At 50.0% G+C, this 19,852-nt stretch overlaps 1 protein-coding gene across 1 annotated transcript; it reads right to left on the reverse strand.

Annotated features, from left to right (window-relative positions):
• Nucleotides 1-445: 445 nt before the first annotated feature.
• Anpep (alanyl aminopeptidase, membrane) lies at nt 446-18,306 on the reverse strand. Its single transcript, XM_051206617.1, has 20 exons — nt 17,477-18,306; nt 16,945-17,087; nt 16,729-16,865; nt 14,960-15,086; nt 14,723-14,877; nt 14,460-14,573; nt 14,216-14,359; nt 14,002-14,067; nt 13,831-13,896; nt 11,864-12,039; nt 11,585-11,670; nt 10,849-10,982; nt 10,691-10,746; nt 9,071-9,218; nt 5,132-5,223; nt 4,337-4,447; nt 4,038-4,205; nt 3,295-3,435; nt 2,921-3,002; nt 446-996 (listed from the first exon to the last, which is right to left on the reverse strand). Exons 1-20 carry the CDS (start codon nt 18,082-18,084, stop codon nt 844-846), a joined length of 2,907 nt encoding a protein of 968 aa, XP_051062574.1. The 5' UTR covers nt 18,085-18,306; the 3' UTR covers nt 446-843.
• Nucleotides 18,307-19,852: the final 1,546 nt, after the last annotated feature.

Below are 19,852 nucleotides of genomic sequence, written 5' to 3' on the forward strand. Positions count from 1 at the left end.
CCCATCCATCCAGTCTTCCCAAGCTCTCCTCGTCCAGCCACCTGCCTGCCTCTAACCCTCAGCCCAGCCCTTGGGTTCCCGTGGAAAATCCACCTTGGAGCCTGGAGAGGAGGTATATGCCCTAGGTCATGACTCAGCATTTAGGTTTGGGGTCTCTACTGGAATACCCTTCCCCTATCGTCCCAGGTGTCCAGTGTCTCTTTGACAATATGAGGGCCACAGCCAGCTTCTGCCCCTTTGAGATTTGGTAGGGTAGATCCCATGGGAGCCACCATATTTACCCCTCTCAACCTCCAGGGAGGTTCATCGGTGCCTGAAAGCTTATCCTTGGAATCAGACTGCAATGAACTTCCTCCAACCCCTAGACCTACAGCATGGCTCCCCTCTCCTCTCCAGTCTCTGTAACCATTGTGTTAATCTCCCACTGAGTGACAAGTCTGGAAGGTCATTTTAGAAATTCTTTATTTACATTTTCTTTTAAAAATATATATATATAGATCTTGTGTCCTGATGATTCTTTGGTTCTGGGTCTCATGGAGAAAGTGGCAAAGTGTGCAGGGTGACTATTTGGTCTGCCCTTTGTCCAGTAAAGTCTTACTCTGGCCTCAGAGCTGGGCTTCCCTGAGATCAGCCCCAGAGGCCTGGGCCTGGGGCAGAGTTGGCATGAGAGGCAAGGGCTGGGAGGTGCCAGAGCACCTGACAATTAGGAGCTAGGGTGGCTCCATAGGAACTCTGAGGATAGGATGCTGGTCCTGGAGCTCTGAGGACAGACAGAGACCCTGCACAGGCTGCTGAGCTAGTTGTTGGTGTCCCCAGGTGCCAAGCGGTTCTCAGGGCCAGGATCTACTTGCTGTTTTGAGTGAACCACTGGAGTACCACCTCCTTGTTCTCCTTCACCCACTTGATGTTGGCCTTTGTCTTCTCCAGGGCTTGCTCCAGAGCCCGAGTGCCTGAACCAAAGCCTGTGTCTTTGTTTTCCTCCTGGAACTGCTCCAGCTGCCAGGAAAACAAAGTGTCAGATCTGAGCGAGCTCTCAAGCTCAGCCTCGGGAGAGGGGGCCTTCCCAGTCCTTACCCATGCACAGGTCCCTGGGGATGGAGACCATATCTTGTTCCCTGTATAAGGGTGAGTCCCTCACCACTTCTTGGAGCTAAGTACTCATCTACCCAGAAATTGTGAAACCACAGCCCCAGGTGGAGTCTGCTCAGAGGGTACGGGCTTCATTGTGCACTATTTCAGTGAGTTAGCCCTGAGTTCAATGAGGTATCTCAACCCAGTAATGAGCAAATGAAACAGGTACCACATGGAGCAAAGACTTAGGGAATGTCTGAACCTCAGATGATCAATTGCTTCAATGCCTAAGTAGCTTTTTTTTTTTTTTTTTTTTTTTTAAGAAAGGGGGTATGGGGCTGTGGCTTAGGAGTAGAGAGCTTGCTAAGCATGATCCAGCCCCTGGCTTCCAACCTCATCACTTCAAGACAGTAAAGAGGAGTAGACAATTGCAAGTCACACCCAATACAATTTTGTACACATAGACTCTTAAGAAAAATCTGTGAAAGAACTGTTAGGACTCAGGCTAAACTGTCTCTCACTGATAGAGTTTGCTCAACATGTGTGAAGCCCTCGTTTCCATCCCCAGCACAAGAAAAACAAAAGGAAACTGAGAACTAATGATTCAGCAAGGTTTCATAACATGGAACCAGTATATGGCATCAACTGTACACCTAGGAACCTGAGAAATGTTTGCAAATCATAGGTCTGTATTCAAAATACATAAAGAACTGTTACAACACAGCAACAAAAGGCAGCAGCCCAATTTAAAACCAGACAAAAGGCATGAATAGAAGTTGTTCCAGAGACAGTAAACAGCCAGTAAACTCCCTTCAGTAGTCATCAAGAAAAGACCATTACAATACCCAGGGACAATGAGAAATTAGAACCATCCAACATTGTTGGCAGGAATGTTGCAGCAGTAAATTTGCTCTGGACAACATTTTGGCCATTTATTCAAGAAAGTTAAACATAAAGAAATGCCCCAGTGAGTCTGCTGCTAGCAATATGCCCAGGAAAAATGAAAACACATGTTTGTATAAAAATACGTGCATAAACCGGGCATTGGTGGCTCTGGATCACGCCTTTAATCCCAGCACTCAGGAGGCAGAGGCAGGTGGATCTCTGTGAGTCTTAGGCCAGCCTAGTCTACAAGAGCTAGTTCCAGGACAGGCCCCAAAGCTACACAGAGAAACCCTGTCTTGGAAAAAAAATGTGCATAAATGTTCATGGCAGTGCTATTGATAACAATGCCCATCAGCTGATAAATGGATACACAAGATGTGGTATATCTACACAATGGAATACTACTTAGCCATACAAAGGAACCATGGTTTTCTTAGGTGCCAAGAGAAAGAACCCTGACACAAACGGGTCACATATTACAGGATTCCATTAAAAAAGGTCACAAAATGTCATGATTCCATTTTGTGAACTGCAAAAATAAAGTACATTAGGGATTGCCAGGGGCTAGGGAGAAGAGATGGGGATGAGGAGGAAATGCTAGCAGCTACCTACAGGTAGTCTTTGGTGAACTGGTAAAGGTTGATTGTACAATCTTGCAAATGTACTAGAAAGCACTTAAAATGGTAAGTTTTATGGCACATGAATTGTAACTCAATTGTTAGGTAAGGGAACCTAGGTACTCAGGAGACTAAAGCAGGAGGATTGATGGAGCTCAGGGGTTCAGGGTTAGCCTAGGAAATCAACCAATGAATAAATATAGTTTTAAAATTCCAAGTTTTATTTTAATGGGAACATTAACATCTACAAAGTCTCTCTACTTAATCCTTGCTTTATGAATGGAAGCTACCACCTCCAACTGGGAAAACTAGATAGAGCCCAGGGCTAGGAGAGATCTGCTCCTTACCTGCTGCAGCTCGAATTCGGTAGAGAAGCGCCTGGTCACTCCCTGGATGAGATTGGCAAAGGAGAAAGATCCTCCTCCATAACTGTGGGACAAGGGAAGGGTGAGTGTGAGCAGTGGAGGGGGCAGAAACCTGAGGGACATTCTCTACGGGTGTCACAGAACTATAGAATTCTACAACCATTTTGAGGGAGGTATGAGGAGGCAAAGCAAAATGACATCCCAAGATCCCAAAGAGACCCTGCCAGGACATGCAGAAGGCAATGTTAAACACAGCTTCTTTCTAAGAAAGTCCAGCACAGGAGATGGGAGGTGTGGGGGTCACCCAGGACCTCCAGCCTTGGCCTTCGCCAATCCAACACCCCAATCAGACTCACTTCTCAAAGAGTTTCTTCCAGTTGCTTCGGACAAAGTCCCAAACCAGAGATTGCCCAGCCACATTATTAGCAATACTGATGATGGTGGAGGTGGCATCCTGCCTCCGGATGTAGTCAGGATTCAGAGTGTAGGTCAGGTACCTATGGGCAGGAGGCAAGGGTAGGGACCACTTGAGGACTGTAGTCCCATGATACAGGGGTGGGAGCCTGATGTCTCACACACAACCACCACCTCTTGTATTGCTCAGGATCCCTTTGATGTATGAAGAGCTGTGGGGCACCTGGATACTACCTTCCTGCAGCAGGGGGGAAACTGAGGCACCTGCACACGGCTCTCAGGATCACTGGCCATGCAAATGTGAGCTGCCATGTAACTCTCTGAGAACCGATAAGAGGGTAGCCACTCCTCACTTTGAAGTTAAAGGACACTCACTAACACTGAGGGAACAAAGAATGTGATTGTCCTGGGTCTAGGGGTCATGGGTGTCCTGTGGTTGCTGGAACTGTGCAGGTCTGGCCTCTGAGAGCTCACCAGGTTCAGGAGACCCTGTCCTGAGACTCAAAGCAGAGCCCACAGCCTTAAGAGTTAGGGACCCTGACCCTGTTATTCCAGTGTTGGCTCAGTCACTTACTAAGCCTGTGGTCTTTGGGCAAGTAATTGTTTGGCTCTGAGCTTCTCTGTCCGTGTGCTGGTGAGGAGCATGGTGGCTTGGCTGAGTCTGTGGGTGGGACCAGGTTCTCACCTGTTCAAAATCCACACGTCTTTGCTACAGGCCAGGGCTGTTCGAAGTTTGTCTGCCTCGTTTACCAGAGTGGCCTTCCGGAACTGATCCCAGGCAAAGTTCCACTCTTCCTCGCCACCAAAAGAAATGGCGTTGCAGTAGACAGTAGACCGGAGGTTGGGGTGGATCCTGGCGTGGGGGAGTCAGGAACACAGCATCAGTGGAAAGTGGGGAGCCAGGAGTTGCCAGTGACTGGCCTGGGGCTCTATTTAGTCCGAGGGGAGATGAGGGCAGGCAGACAGGAACAGGGGAACACTCACGGGTTATGACTAGAGTTCTTCATCCATTCACTATAAAGCCCAGAAACCAGGTCCTTGCACTCTTTGACACCACTGGAGCAGGCTGTGCTGATGGCATTAACTTCATTGTACCTGTCCCAGGGGAGGCATGTGGTTAGCACTTCCTGCCCAGACCCCCACCAAGACTTCCTCTCAACACACAGCCAGGGGCCAGAGGCTCTGTGGTCCACCTGACCCTGTGGGGCTTTTCCTGTTTCCTACTGCCTGTGGCCTGTGATTTCTTAGTTCCCAAGGCAGACTCAGGCTTTCCATTTGAGTCTTAGTTAATGAAGTCAGGACTGGGGATGTAGCTCAGTTTGTAGCATTCAGAAGCTCGGGGTTTAATCCCAGCACTGTAAATGAGTGTGGTGCTACACATGTAATTCTACCACTTGAGAGGCCAAGGTAGGAGGATCAAAAGTTCCAGACCAACCTGGGCTACATAAGACCTTGTGACAAAGAAACCCATAAACTCAAAAGAGGCCAGAAGAGCCAGGCACTCAGGAGGCAGAGGCAGGTGGATCTCTGTGAATTTGAGTCTAGCCTGGTCTACAGAGTGAGTTCCAGGACAGCCTCCAAAGCCACAGAGAAACCCTGTCTCAAAAAAAAAAAAAAAAAAAAAAAAGGTCAGAAGAGTCCACAGGCCACGTAGGTCCACAAGAAAGCCCCTGCTCCTAGGTGCTCTCTCCCTGGCGTAGTCAGACATGGAAGGTTACTTCAGGTGTGCTCAGCTCTCGGGTCATGTGGGAACTCCAAACTCACAAAAGTCACACTTACTGTTCCATGAGTGTTGCTGGGCGATTCTCCCAGTTGGTGGTTATGTTTTTGAAGTGTTTGAAGAGGGGTGTGACTTGCTTCTTCAAGTAACTCTGGGGAAAGAATGTAGTAGTGTCAAGGACCAGGTCCACCTGCCTGGGCCAGCAGCCTCTGTAGGCATGAATGGGTACTGGCAGGCAGGGAGAGGTCAGGGTGTGCCCAAGGCCAGCACCTTAAGACCAGGTTTCAGATGACCGAGTTGGTATTCAGGAAATAGATAAATGAACACAGGGGATGGACCCAAACTATGATTTTTAAATTAGCAAGTTCATCCACTCTTCTTGCATTTCCTCTCTTAGCTTGTGTCTAATTCTGTGTACTGTTCTTTTTACCTAAACTCACATCATCAGCCCCATACTCTTACTAAATTAAAATCCCTTGCAGATTCTGGTTTGATGTGGCAGACTGACTTTTGTGATGAACTGAAGACATTATCCAATGGTAAAAGGAATCGACCTCTCCCCTCCCCAAGAACATCTTTGCTCTTATAGGAGAGACAGTAGTGGCATGCACCACCAATCCAGGCTAAAACTTCTGTTTTTAACAGTTTGATAGAAATATATAACTAATTTAGTTTCTTTTCTTGGCCTTTGTGTCAAAGATCAGATTCAAGGTGTTGTATATGCTGTGCACATACTCTCTCACTGAAGCCACAGTCAGCAAGTCTTCCCACAGTGAGATCTACAGGTGACAAACTCCACCTCCCCATGGAGTTTGCAATCCCTCTTTGTCATGGTCATCATCATCGAGATATGGTCTCACTATGTAGCCCACGCTAGCTGGAAACTTGCTATGTAGACTAGGCTGAACTCATGCTCAGAGATCCTCCTACCTCTCTCTGTCTCCTGAGTGCTGGGATAAAGGCGTGTACCACCAAGCTCTTTTGTAGGCCTTGATAATCTGTTCTGTTCCAATTCTGGTATGGCTTCAGGTCACTGTTAATTGCCTCACTCTCAAGTCCAAAAATGTCTCTCAGCCTCCAACTTGACAGGAAACCAAAACAAACAGAAACCTCAGATGAAAAAGGAAACTTCAAAAGCCCTGTAATAACTACCCTCAAGAGAGGGCAGAAGACGCTAGGACCAGATGCAAAGAATAGAAACATCCTGAAGGTGAGGGGAAAATTTTGAGGGGACCATCTCTGGGAAGAGTGAAGAGCCACCAAGCTCAAAAACTCCGAGAGACATAAAAACCAGGCCAAAGCAAGAGAGAGGAGTGGAGTCACTCAGACCTCCAGAAAGACACGAAATGGACAAGAGACTGAATAATAAGATAGTTCTGATACAGCTTACCCATGTCCAAGCTGGCAAGAGCCAGGCTGGCCCACCAGGCCTGCTACGAGAGCCAGGAAGTTTCCATAAAGGAAAACTGATCACATACCAAGAATCAGGAATAACAAAAGCTGTGGGACTTTTTTTTTTTTTTTTTTTTAACCGAAACCTGAGAATCCTGGTGTCAACAGACCTGGACCTTTTCTGAGGAATGATTTCCAATTCAGAAACTTTCTAAACCCAGATGAATTCTCAGTCCATGGTGAAAGTAGAATAAAAGGCATTCCCACCCACACAAATCCTTGCTCCAAACTCTCAGAATATGTACTCCCTGAGAGAAAATGGATAAGGGAGCCAGGAGATTCAGGAAGCAGAGTGATGCTCACTCAAGTAGAAGAGCAGGACCTTGTGCATGGCCTGAGCGACAGACCTGGAGTGGCAGAAGACTCCAGGGAATACACGAACCCTCGTTTGTGTAGGATCAGTCCACAGAGCCTTACTAGACAGGGGACACAGGTGCCCACACAGCACTCCGACCAGCTCCAAAGGGAAAACAGACACTGGGGTGTATGCTGAATGCTGGTATTGTGACTGCACTATAGGACCCTGGGCAATCACGAAAAAGTTCTGTTTACCAAAATATGCATCTGCTATCCTAGGCTGATAGTGGGATACTTTTACATTTAGGTTTTTTTTTAAAGGATAAAAACAAATAAAAAATAAAGATTAAAAAAAAAAAAAAGCCTGGCGTTGGTGGCACACACCTTTAGTCCCAGCACTCAGGAGGCAGAGGCAGGAGAATCTCTGTGAGTTCAAGATCAGCCTGGTCTACAGAGCGAGTTCCAGGACAGCCTCCAAAGCCACAGTGAAACCCTGACTTGAAAAACCAAATAAATAAATAAAATAAAAGATGGCTCAGGAGTTAAGAGTACTTGCTGCTCTTCCAGAGGACCCAGATTTGATTCTCAGCACTCACATGCTGACTCATAACCATCTGTAAATCTAGTTTCAGAGGCCCTAAGGCCCCAAGACCTTCTTCAGGTGTCCTGGGTCACCAGGCAGTCACATGGTGTGCCAACAGGCACAGGTGAAAGATCCCATCACAAAAAAATTAAAAATAAAAGAATGTTAAAGAGTTCTAGGCTGGGCGTTGGTGGCACACGCCTTTAATCCCAGCACTCGGGAGGCAGAGGCAGACAAATCTCTGTGAGTTCGAGGCCAACCCAGTCTAGAGAGTGAGTTCCAGGACAGCCAGGCTGTTACACAGAGAAACCGGAAACCCTGTCTCAAAAATTAAAAAAACAAAGAGTTCCAGGCTAACCTACAAAGACTATCTATAAAATGGACAAATAAGCAAACAAAACAAAAACAACCAAAAACTGGGCTAGGGAGATGGTTCAGTTAATCACGGGTTTGCTACACAAATGAGTTGAGTTTAGTTCCCAGAACACACACACACCATACGCATACACCACACATGCGTGAACAAACAGACACATCAGCCAAAGGCATCAGCAATACCTGCAATCCAGTGCTAGGAGCTGGTGACATGAGGGTGCCTGGGGTTTCCTGCAGGGCTCCCGGGGCAATGAGCTCAAAGCATAAGGTGGAGGGAGCTCAAGTGCTTGCTGCCCAAGCATGAAGACTTGAATCCCCAGAAACCATATAAACACATGCCTGCAAGCACAGCTCTAGAGTAGACAGAACGGGTGCTGGCCAGACAGGCTAGCCAAAATGGTGTTGAGCTCTGACCTCCACAGTCACATGAGCACACACACACACACACACACACACACACACACACACACACACACGCAATCAAATTCCAACAACAAAATGTGGTCTATAGAGCTATGAACCTTCCATCAAATGGGCATCGCAGTGTAACTCAGCCAATCCCAGCTATCAGACACAAGCATTTCTTTGTCTGCTCTTTTATGAAGGATGCAGCGAACATCCTGTGGGTGTGGCTTCATCCTGAGCCAGCTCCCACATCTTTGGTCTCCTCAGTGGAAATTTCACATGTCTAGGCCATACTATGAATGTGTCAAAGCCTATAAGACCAGCCTGAGGGGATGGGCTATGGTGGCCAGTGTTGCTGGGAACAGCTGCCTAAGGCACATGGCTGGTAAGACAAGGCAATGTGCTCTCTGGGACTTCCTAAAGCATTAATTTCCCATATTTCCAATGGGCAGATTTTGCTAGGCGGAATCTTGTCTTCATTTTGTGGGGCAGGGGAGGCATCCACTCTTCTAACCTCTGTGCCTGCTCCCTCTAGTTTCCTCTGACTCTGTCATCCTCCCCATGCCTTTTTTCTTTTTCTTTTCTTTCTTTCTTTCTTTTTTTTAAAGATGTATCTGTTTGCTTGCTTGTTATGTATACAGTGTTCTGCCTGCACGTGTGCCTGCAGGCCAGGAGAGGGCGCCCGATCTCATTATAGATGGTTGTGAGCCACCATGTGGTTGCTGGGAATTGAACTCAGAACCTCTGGAAGAGCAGCCAGTGCTCTTAACCTATGAGCCATCTCTCCAGCCCCACCTCTTCCCCCACACCTATTTTCTCAAAAGGCAGTGCACCTATTGACTTCCCGGTGGTGTAACTCAGACACTGGGATGTTGGCCACGCATACCTTCATGGGGCCATAGACCTCGGAGCGGTCGAACATGAGCTGGAAGTAGTTGAAGCTGCTCAGGGCGGCCTCCCAGGGCATGTACTCAATTTCTTTCTGCAGAAAGAGGGTGTTGTCCAGCGCCAGAGTGATGTTCACCTTTTGAGCACTGGAGACAAACAGGAAGGCCCAGGTCAGCACCCATCCAGCCCAGCTACGCCCTGGGACCCTAGCTCAGGTTCTCAAGGACACACCTATGCCTGGGTACCCTGACGCCTTCACATTTTCCATGGGGAAGGAGTGACGCAGGTGCTCTGTGGCGCCACCAATGGGCCCCACCTCAATTTACTGCCAGTCATGTTTTCTGCTTTCTTGCCTATTTTTTACTGTGATAATTGTTTTATCTGTTTGTTTTTACAGACAGGGTTTCTCTGTGGCTTTGGAGGCTGTCCTGGAACTAACTCTGTAGACCAGGCTGGTCTTGAACTCACAGAGATTCGCCTGCTTCTGCCTCCCAAGTGCTGGGATTAAAAGTATGTGCCACCACTGCCCGGCTATGTTTTTATTTTTTATTTATTTAGTTAGTTTTGAGACAGAACCTCTCTATGTAGCCCTAGCTGTCTTGGAACTCATTATGTAGACCATGCTGGCCTTAGCTTTGAACTCAAAGATCTGCCTACCTTCTGAATGCTGGGATTAAAGATGTGCACCATCACCTGTGGTGAGATGTATACTGACTTCCCCAAAGACACACAACTCACAAGAGACCGAGCTCAGAGCTCCATTCCGTGTGTGTGTGTGTGTGTGTGTGTGTGTGTGTGTGTGTGTGTGTGTGTGTGTGTATTCCTGTGGATGTGTGTATTTGTGCTTGAGGGCATGAATGTGTCTATGAATGTAGAGGCTAGAGGCCAATGTTGGATGTGTCTCTTCTTCTGTCATTCTCTATCTTACTTTTTGAGACACAGGTCTCTTGCCAAACCTGGAACTCATTGATCCCTGAGCTGGCTGGCCAATGAGCTCAGGGACCTGCCTCTCCCCACCAGTGTTAGGGCTATAGTACACCCTACAGTAGTTTGCTACACAGGCTTTCCTGGGCTCAGGGAATCTGAACTTGGTTGTACTCATGCTGTGTGACAAGCACTTTACTGACTGAGTCATCTCTCCAGACCCTTCTAACTGGACCTTTCCTCCACCTTCTGGCTTAGGCCATCTGTGGGCATTTGGTCCACAGCTGTCTCTGGGTTCTGTCACTCATATCAAAGAGCTCAGCACCTCACCATGAACACAGAAGGGGTTCAAAAAGCATAGTTGTGCCCAAGCTCTGTCTCTCTGTTCTTCTCATCCCAGATTTTTTTAAGCACCAAGCACAGGCCTGGTGTGCACACAGCACTCTGGAAAGCTGGGCTGTGGGTGGAAAGTGAGCAGTACAGCAGGACGAGCCTGAGTGTGGCTGCTGTGACACTTGGAGTAAGGTATTCTTACACTGCCAGCATCCTTCTCTGTGAAATGGTCATGTGGGGACCCCAGGAAGCTGCTCTGGTAGCCCCTGGCACAGCACCTGGTGGCATCTAGGACAGCAGGGGGAACTGGGTCCAGTCACCATCAGTCACTGGCTTCTGTCTCGGCCAGAAGGGCACTCACCTGGCCAGGTCGAAGGAGTCGTGGATAATCTGGGCACGATTGATGACAGGGATAACCTAGGAAGGGAGACAGTGTGACTTTGGGCTTACAATAGGGAACAGACCTTGCAGTCTGATGGCCCATCATTCCATGGAGGACAGTGCAGGAGGGATACCCACAGACAGGTCTGACTGCAGCTGACTCTGAATCTTCTTCCAGTTGCCTTCATCGTAGTTCACCTGGTAGTAGCCTGTCACACCAAGGTTCAGCAAGACCCACTCATTCCCAGAGGTCTTAAAGGCGATGTTCTGGGCTGTGAAGCAGGGCTAAGGTCAGGGCTAAGTGGAGTGGCCCAGAAGACCATGGGGGACCCTGAGCCTCCTCTCAGCATCCATCTTGCCCAGCCAACTTCCACTAGTACCCTGTATAGGACACAGTTCACTTTCTAGGCCTTTGCATTGAACTGAGCCCCTGACTCCTGGCTCACCACCCCAGCCACTCCAGCCAGACGCTACAGTTAGGCTGTCAGATGGTTCCTGGATGATTCTAATTGCTTGGCTTCCATCTGCCTGTGAGTAACTGGTCTTCACCTTTGATTTTTCAGTGCCTAGTCATATTGGGCAGCTCTGTACCTGCCAATCACCGTCCTAAGCACTTTACAGGAATTCTCTCATTCAGTTCTCACACAGCTCAGTGGAGCAGATACAGTCAGCTTGATAGAAAAGAAGATGAAGACCAGAGAGGGGTGGTAACTTGCCCAAGACTACATAGAAGCAAGGTGAAATTGAAAACAAAGACATCTGCTCCATTTGTTGAGTGAAATAATGAAGGGAATCTTCACTCAGCTCCCCCACAGTCCCCCCCCCCCCCCGAGAACATGGGCCAGGAGGCAGCAGATAAGACGGGACTCATTACATTTCTGGGCGTTCAGCCAGTAGTGCTCCTTCTGCTGCTGTTGTAGTCCACCTTTGAGATACGGAATGGGTACAATCCAAGTGTAGCTGCAGTGAGAGACCCGGGGACCAGTAAATGACGGTGGGCAACTCTCGGGCACACCGTGGGGACCCCTCTAAGGTGCCCAGTGACGACCCAACACCAATACCAACTGTCACCATGCTCCTGACCCCACATGATCTCCTTCCTTGTGGCCCACCCTTCCCTGGGACCCAAGCCTTGGTGACCCTCTGTGCTCACTTAAAAGCTGAGGGGCGGGTGACATTAGACTGGGGGTCAAGGAGGAAGTGTTCCTGGGAGATCTCTCCTGTAGCGGTGTCCACAGTGATAACGGGAAAGCCCATCTGTAGAATCCAGCGGTCCATGATGGTGCTCACGGAGTCTGGGAGTTTAATTTCTGTCTGGCTGTCCACAGCCTGTTTGAGGGACACAGTGTGGCTGTCAAACCACTGTCCTCCCATGCCTACCACCCAGGCAGCCTCTGCAGATTCTGGTCAGCCTAGACCTGTGGTGCCGCCTATGCAGGGCAGGGGGACAGAGGACAAGGGACCCATCCCTCTCTGCCTCTCCTTGTCTGCCCAGTGCTGAGCAAGCTGGAGAACCTCTCTGCCTCTAGCTAACTCCACATTGTGTGTGCCCCCAAGCTGTGGCCCACAGCCAGGGCACCTTCGGAATGTTAGCGATGAGATTAACAGAGAGAGGAAAAGCAGTGCCCAATGTCACAGGCAGGAGCAAGGGACAGGGTTGTGGGGTGTGGAGGGAATGGGGATGCCACAACCCTTGTTACTGCGTTCATGGGTCTTTTTCATCTTTTTTTTTTTTTTTTTTTTTTCTAATGTATGGGCACTGCTTTTGTAGTCACAGCAAAAAGCCAAAGACATCTGCTAATAACTGAAGCCGTGAACTCTGAAAACTGGGCTGTCAGAAGGGGAAGTGGAGGCAGGGGAGGTCTGGGGCCACAGAAGACAGGGAAGGGAAGGGGCAAGCTTTGCTGAAGCAGGAAGGCACCAGGTGGAGGAAAGATCCAATGATGCTCCACCGGCCAATGGGGGTGGAGGATGGGTGTGTGTGTCACAGACAGGCTGGGGGCAGGGAGAGAGGGCAATGGAACCTGCCCAGCTGTGACTCTGTGATATCCCCTCCCCAGTGAGATGGCCTTGGGGCCCAGAAGGACACAATGGCAGCCAGGGAGCCAGGGAGTGGGTGGGCAGGAAGTCAGGGCCCTAAGGCTCTGGAGGGAACATTAATGGGAGAGGTGGGTGTGGCTGAGGAGGGGTGGGCAAAGTCTGCAGAGAAGACTGGGAGGCTCACAGGGATGGAGACAGGGACGATACAGGATGAGAAAGTGATGGAGGTTCATGGGGAGGGTGGACTCCAGCCCTAAGGAGAGGCAGGAAGGAGGAGGACCTCCGGGGAGGGCAGGAGGGCTTGGAAGCTGGGGGATGGAATGTGAAGTAGGGAGGGACAGAGGGTCAGAGTTTGCATCCCAGATGCTGGATGTGCCAGATAGATAGGGCCGCAGGACACAGGGCAGCTGGGAGTGCTGAGTCAGTTAAATGGCTGGCTCCAAAGTTCTGGCAGAGGAAAAGGAGGATAGTGAGGAGGTTTGGGCACAGTGCCCTGAAGTCCATGCTCTCAGCACTAAGTGACCCCACGAGGACCACCATGGTGCATCTAAGCAAGAAGCTCAAGTGGTCGGCTCTGGTGGCGCGGGCCAGTAGGATATGCTGTAGTAGAGGCAAATGCAGGAGGATCTCTGAGTTTGAGGCCAGTCAGGTCTACTGAGCGAGTTCCAAGACAGCCAAGGGCTACACAGAGAAACCCTGTCGGGGGGGGGGGCAGGAGAGGGGGGCGGGGGGAGAGAAAAAAGCTGAATGTGTTGGCAACCATCTGATCCCAGCACTACTAAAGTGAGATGGGGAATCAACTGTTCATACAGAAAAAAAAGATAAACCCTGCCTCAGAAACAAGATGGGAGAACCAATTGAAGAGAGCCCAGAGAGAGAGAGAGAGAGGGAGGGAGAGAGAGAGAGAGAACCTGAGCAGACAGTGAGCAGGGGTCTTACCTACCCTCTTTAAGGAGCCACCTTCACACCCATTTTACAGACTAGCCACTGAGGCTCCCAACAGTTTTCCTGGACTGCAGAACAGAGAAGCTAGGCACAGTCTCACACATGCTGTCCCCAGGGACTTTGAGCGTTACCCACCTTCTGCAGGTGCTCCCACAGGTCCAGATAAACAGTGTTCGAGTATTGGAAGGTGTGGAGATAAGACTGTGGGGCGACAAATCTTGGTCAGGGCTGGGTGGACTCAAGGCTGTGGAAGGCTGTGCTAGGGGAAAGCCACCATGCAGAGGGACCACCTGGAGCTGTACTCACTGCAAGGCCCTTCTTGAACAGGTCCTCTGTCAGGAAACTAGACAGCATCCTAATTACCGAAGCTCCCTGGGGTAGGGTGAGAGGGAGCTCAGAAGGCCAAGCTGGCTACCAGGGACCAACACCCCCCAGAGCAGCAGGTGTGTTGAGCTCTCTGTGGGATGTATCCCTCCCCACACCCCTTGTCTCTCAGGGCCTCCAAAAAGTCAGGTAGTACCTTACTGTAGGTGATGCTGTCAAACAGCTCGCTGATCTGGGCTGGTGTGTTGACTTCGTCGGCAGGGCTGGACAACGGGTGGGAAGAGGCGAGTGCGTCCACGGCCATCACACGATACACTTCATTCTGCACTATGAGGTCTGTCTGCAGAGTCCCCAAATGCCATCAGGAGCCTGGCCCAGGAGGGACCATCCTAGGCACTCCACTCTCCCACCTCCACCCAATCCCCAGAATGGTGGCTCACCAGATTCCAGGTGGGCTCTGCAAAATCAGCCCCCAGATACTCCACATAAGAGGCAAAGCCCTCGTTCAGCCACAGGTCATTCCACCAGGCCACCGTCACCAGGTTACCGAACCACTGCAGGGGACACAGATGAGTTGCTGAGCTTCCCAGGCCTTGCCATCTATCATGAAAAGTATCTAACCAAGTGCTGACTGTCTACTAGGCACAGGAGGGCTGGGCACTCCAAGGCCTCCGTTCCCTCTTGCTTCTCCATAGTCATCTACCTGATGGGCCAGCTCATGAGCAATCACGGTGACCACCCGCTCCTTGTTGCCGATGGAGGAGGACACAGGATCGTAGAGCAGGGCACTCTCACGGTAGGTCACTAGCCCCCAGTTCTCCATGGCTCCAGCGTTGAAGTCAGGCAGGCCAATCTGGTCTGTGAAGGAGCCACGTGTCAGTGGAGGGCATGGATGGGGATCCCAGCACTACCTCCCCATGAAGGCCCCAGGGCCACTCACCAGACTTTTCTAGAGGGTAGGCCGTATTATAATGTTGGGCAAAGAAGTTTAGGATGGGGCCTGTCACTTTCAGGGCGTAAGCACCATGGCCCTCGTCGATGGCACTGGGACGAGCCCAGATTCGAATCTGCAGAATGAGAGAGAAGAGGTCAGGTTTGGGGTCCCAAGGAGAAGAGTCCCAGGATCTGATGAGCTGGAGGTCCACAATAAATCAGGATGGGGACCCACTAGATTAAACTAAGAAATCTGAGCATGGTATCATATACCTATAAACTCAGCACTTAGGAGGCAGGAGGGTCACAAGTTCAAGGCCAGCCTGGCACCTAGTGAACCCTATCTTAATATTTAAAACAGAAGGGTGGAGAGATGGCAGCTGTGCTGGTTAATTTTATATCAACTTGACAGACTAGAGCCATCTGAGAGAAGGGAATCCCAATTGAGAAAATGCCCCTGTTTCTTATTGGGCTGCAGCAAGCCTATAAGCATTTTCCTAGTTAGTGACTGATGGGGAAGGTCCAGCCCATTGTGGGTGGTGCCACCCCTGATTCTGTAAGAAAGCAGTCTGAGCAAGCCATGGGGAGCAAGCCAGTAAACAGCCCCCATCCTTGGCCTCTGCTTCTGCTCCTGCCTCCAGGATCCTGCCCTGTTTGACTTCTTTCACTGATGGACTAAGATATGGAAATGTAAGCCAAACAAATCCTTCCCTCCCCAGCTTGCTTTTTGGTCATGGTGTTTTATCACAGCAATAGTAACCCTAACTTAAGACAGCGGTTAAGAGCACTTGCTCTTCTAGAAGACCTGCTTCAATTCCCAGCACCCACACAGCAGGTAACAACCATTTGTATGGAACTCCAGTTACAGAAAATCTGATGCCCTCTTCCGGCCTCCAAGAACACGATACAGTACACACACTTACATGTAGTGTAGGCAAAATACCCATACACATAAAACAAATTTGTTTCAAATTTTAAAAGGGGGCCAGGCATAGTGGCATACAACTTTAATTCCTCCAGCTCTCCGGAGCCAGAAGCAGGTCTACACAGTGAGTTCTAGGACAGCCTGATCTACACGGTGAGTTCTGGGACAGCCTGATCTACACGGTGAGTTCTGGGACAATCTGGTCTATACAATGAGTTCTAAGATAGTCAGAAGACTTGTCTCAAAAACCCCTGTCTCAAAAAAAAAAAAAAAAAAAAAAAAAAAAAAAAAGTCCAAGAGGCTGAAATGTGTGTTTAGAGGTTAAGAGTGCCTGCTGTTCTTCCAGAGGACCCAGGTCTGGTGGTTCACAAGCACTGTAACTCCTAGGGATCAAACACTTCCTCCTGGTGTCCACAGGCACATGCACTCCTGTGCACATGTCCATATACAGACACATACTCATACACATAAGAGGCAGAGGCAGGTGGAAGATCTCTGTGAGTCCAAATCCAGCCTGGTCTACAGAACTAGTTCCAGGACAGGCTCCAAAGCAACACAGAGAAACCCTGTCTCAAAAAAACAAACAAAACAAAACAATAACAACCAAAACAAACAGAACGGGAAAAAACAGCAATGTCCTATCTCCTACAGTCAGGAGCTTCCCTAAGGAAGCAGAATTGTGATTCCCCCATGCATTCCAAACAGACTGAGAAGTACTTAAGAACGCCTAGGATCACGTGGAGTTGGAACTCAACTGTCTAATAATTCAGAAGCTAGTACTGGGAAGATCTGTAAAGGTCCCTCAAGCCAGGGCCTGTGCCATCTGAGAACACACAGGCCCAGTTCCATACCTGGACATTATTGGTTGAGATCTCATTCAGATATTTGAATTCACACACAATGTAGGCCAGCAGGTATGTGGACATCTTGGGGGTGGGGTGGAATTCCGTGACAATCCAGGAAGAATTATCTTGAAGGGGACTGGAATCTGGGCATGGGACATGGAAGTGTGTGGGCCTCTTGCTCTGCACACCAGTCCAAGGCAAACCCAGGGCAACCAGACTCACTTTTGGGAAGCATGTTAGACAGAGCCTGAAAGTTTTTGGGGTAGATGAGTGTGATGTTGAATATGGCCTTCATGGCTGGCTCGTCAAAGCACGGGAAAGATTTCCGGGCATCAGCAGCCTGCATCTGCGTTGTGGCCACCACCCTGTCCAAATCAGAGTGTTAGAAAGGCTATCTTTAGGTGCAGAAGAAAGGGTGTCCCACCCTGCTTCCTGCCCTTCACCCAACTCCAAACAGCCTCAGGGGCCTGGTCAACAAGCTGCCATAGCAGACCAAAGCTTCTAGACTCCATCCAAATCCTGGCAAGCTCCATGCCTGTGTGAGCTCAGGGATCATTCAGTATTTCTGTCCATCCAAGGAACCCTTCCATCCCACATCCCTAGGGTGTGGAAGACAGTACCCTCAGTAACTGTACCCCCCTACACTATAGATGAGAACCAGGGCTACCAAGGTCTCCTGAAGGCTCCAGCCCCCCTTTCCACAATCCCCAGATGCAATGCCATCTCAGCCTGTGCCCATGGCCCTGGAACTTACTTCTTGATGTCACCCTCCATGTACTCGCTGCGGTAGAAGCCAGCCAGGTCATCGGCCAGTTCCCCCTGGAACTCGCTTTCCATCTCATACTGTTTGCCCTTCGTCAGGGATCCCTGCAGGTGCACCACCAGGTACTCGGTGCGCTCTACCAGCTCAGTTTTAAAGATGGCAGGTGCCTGGGAACCATCCATGGCTCGCAGTGCCACCATAAAGCCTCCCTTTAGGGTGTAGCTGAGCTTTTTGCTGTGGATGATGATGACATTTGTGGTATTGTTACAGGTAAAGCGGACAGTACTGTTACCTGTAAAGATGTACAATCCCTGTTCGTTGGGGGTGAGGTAGGGCCTCAGAGTCACCTGGTAGGAGTCAGGTATCAGAGTCTTGGGCAGGCGGTACTGATTCCAAGGCTTGCTTTCATCTACAGATGTGGTTGGGGTAGCAGTAGAGGTGGTGTCAGGGAGTGTGGTAGCCGTGGCAGAGTTCTCAGCATTCTTGTTCTTCTCTTGAGCATAGACCACCGACAGGGCTATGATGGTGCACAGAGCTGCCACACCCAGCAGGATGCCCAAGATGCCCAGGGTCTTGGAAATGTAGAAACCCTTGGCCATGATGCTGGTGGGCAGGTAACTCCGAGTGGCTCAGGCCACACTGGAAGCAGAGCAGCCCTGGGCCAGCTTATATCTTGCAGGGGGCGGGCCCCTCTGCCTGGGGATTGGGCAAATATTAACCAGGGCTCAGGCGAAGGTCACTAGGCTAGATAGGGGTATTCTCTGCCCAGGCTCCAGAGAGATCAGAAATGAAACTGTGTAAAGCTGGCTATAGGGAGGTGGGGGGGGGGGTGGAGCAGGTGCCTGCTGGGAGCAAACAGTGTCTGGTTATGGGCTGAAGGTGGCCTGGAAGGTTGGGGGGGGGGGTCGGGCGGAGCTGGGACTGAAGGGCAGGCTGCAGACTGCAGGCTTGGCACCTGGAGGGCAGAAGGGAAGGCAGGTGACACTGATCCACCTGCAAGCACAAATGGAGGGGACAGAGACAGGGGGGTTACAGTTAGACTCAGTGATTGATTCACCAGACCCAAGAGGTGGGCCAGGCAGAGCGGAATGAAGACAATTCCCATCACACTGGATCTACCTTTGGACTGGGTTCCCTGAGGGATGCCAGGGACCCCTTAGGACATCCTGCAGATTCTCTCCCTTTCTCTCCTCACTAACTTCTTTTCTCTCTCAGCTCCCCAAGGAAAGCAAAATGAATCTCTTTTCCTTCCTTCCTCCCTCTCTCCATCCCTCCCTCCCCCATCTCTTTCTTTACTTCTTGAAAAGAGTTATAGCTTCCCCTCGTGAGTAAATCACAGTAACTACCCCCCCAGTCTTACCCTACATATTTAAGAGGAAACACATGGACCATCCCATGGTAGAAACTTAGCCCTATGACCCTCTTGACCCTAGCACAGCACTGTCCTGCTCTCTGTCCTGGGTACCAACTCCATAACACATGGCCTTCCTATTCTCCTTTACCAGTCCCGCCTCCCAGACGCTCCACTGACTGATCCTCACCCCAACACCCAGCTCACCCCATCTCCTCACAGCATTCAGCAGACACTGCTGTATTCTCATGAATTCCCTGCTTCCTCCAGTGCCCCCCAACCCTACTCATCACACATCAGGCCATGGCATCCCATTGTTTCAAACCTTTTTGTTCCATACAACCCAGGCTCCACCTTCCTAAGGGATCTACACACAATGTGCAGAAGTCAGCCTACCCCCTTCCCACCCTCACCCCAGGACCTCCCACACACACACACACACACACACACTCACTGTCACAGTACTTCAGACTTCATCCAGCCCCTCTACCCCAGGGCCTTTGCACATGCAGTACATGTGGATAGATGTCCCTTCACTCTAACCCTGATTAGCATCTACTGATACTTCAAGTCTTAGAGAAGCTACCCTTCCTCCCTGACCAGCAGTTCCAGCCCTAGTGGATTGGATTTAACACCATACATCTCCTCTGCAGATCCTTGTACCTCAGCATGGGTTACTACTCCATTCAGTGGTAACGTGAGCTGTGACTTTCAGCCTTGTAAGAATAAGGCCTTGGCTGTCCTGTCCCCAGACTTGACTCTGTGCCTGACCCTAGTAGGTACCTCCATATGTATCTGTTAGGTAGATGCCCACATATGCGATTGAATGACTGAATGAGTCATTCCAGAAGAAATCCCTTTTTGAAGTCCTCCAGCCTTTATCTCCACCCTGCCCCTGCCCAAAAGGCATTTTTAGAAAATAAATACCCTTCTTCCTCTGAGGCCTCTTCTAGCCCATCTGACCCTCCAGGACCTCATCCACCTGTCATCCTGTCCCTGGCCTTCAAGGAGGTGTG

The sequence above is a fragment of the Phodopus roborovskii genome, unplaced genomic scaffold (assembly GCF_943737965.1).
Source record: "Phodopus roborovskii unplaced genomic scaffold, PHOROB, whole genome shotgun sequence".
Lineage (NCBI taxonomy): Eukaryota > Metazoa > Chordata > Mammalia > Rodentia > Cricetidae > Phodopus > Phodopus roborovskii.

Excerpts from the sequence above, each read along its gene's own strand:
- Anpep (XM_051206617.1), bottom strand. The coding sequence starts at position 18,084 with ATGGCCAAGGGTTTCTACATTTCCAAGACCCTGGGCATCTTGGGCATC. Across the intron at positions 14,878-14,959 it reads CTACCCTCTAGAAAAGTCTG|ACCAGATTGGCCTGCCTGAC; the intron begins GTGAGTGGCCCT and ends GCTCCTTCACAG. Across the intron at positions 14,574-14,722 it reads CTCATGAGCTGGCCCATCAG|TGGTTCGGTAACCTGGTGAC; the intron begins GTAGATGACTAT and ends TGTCCCCTGCAG.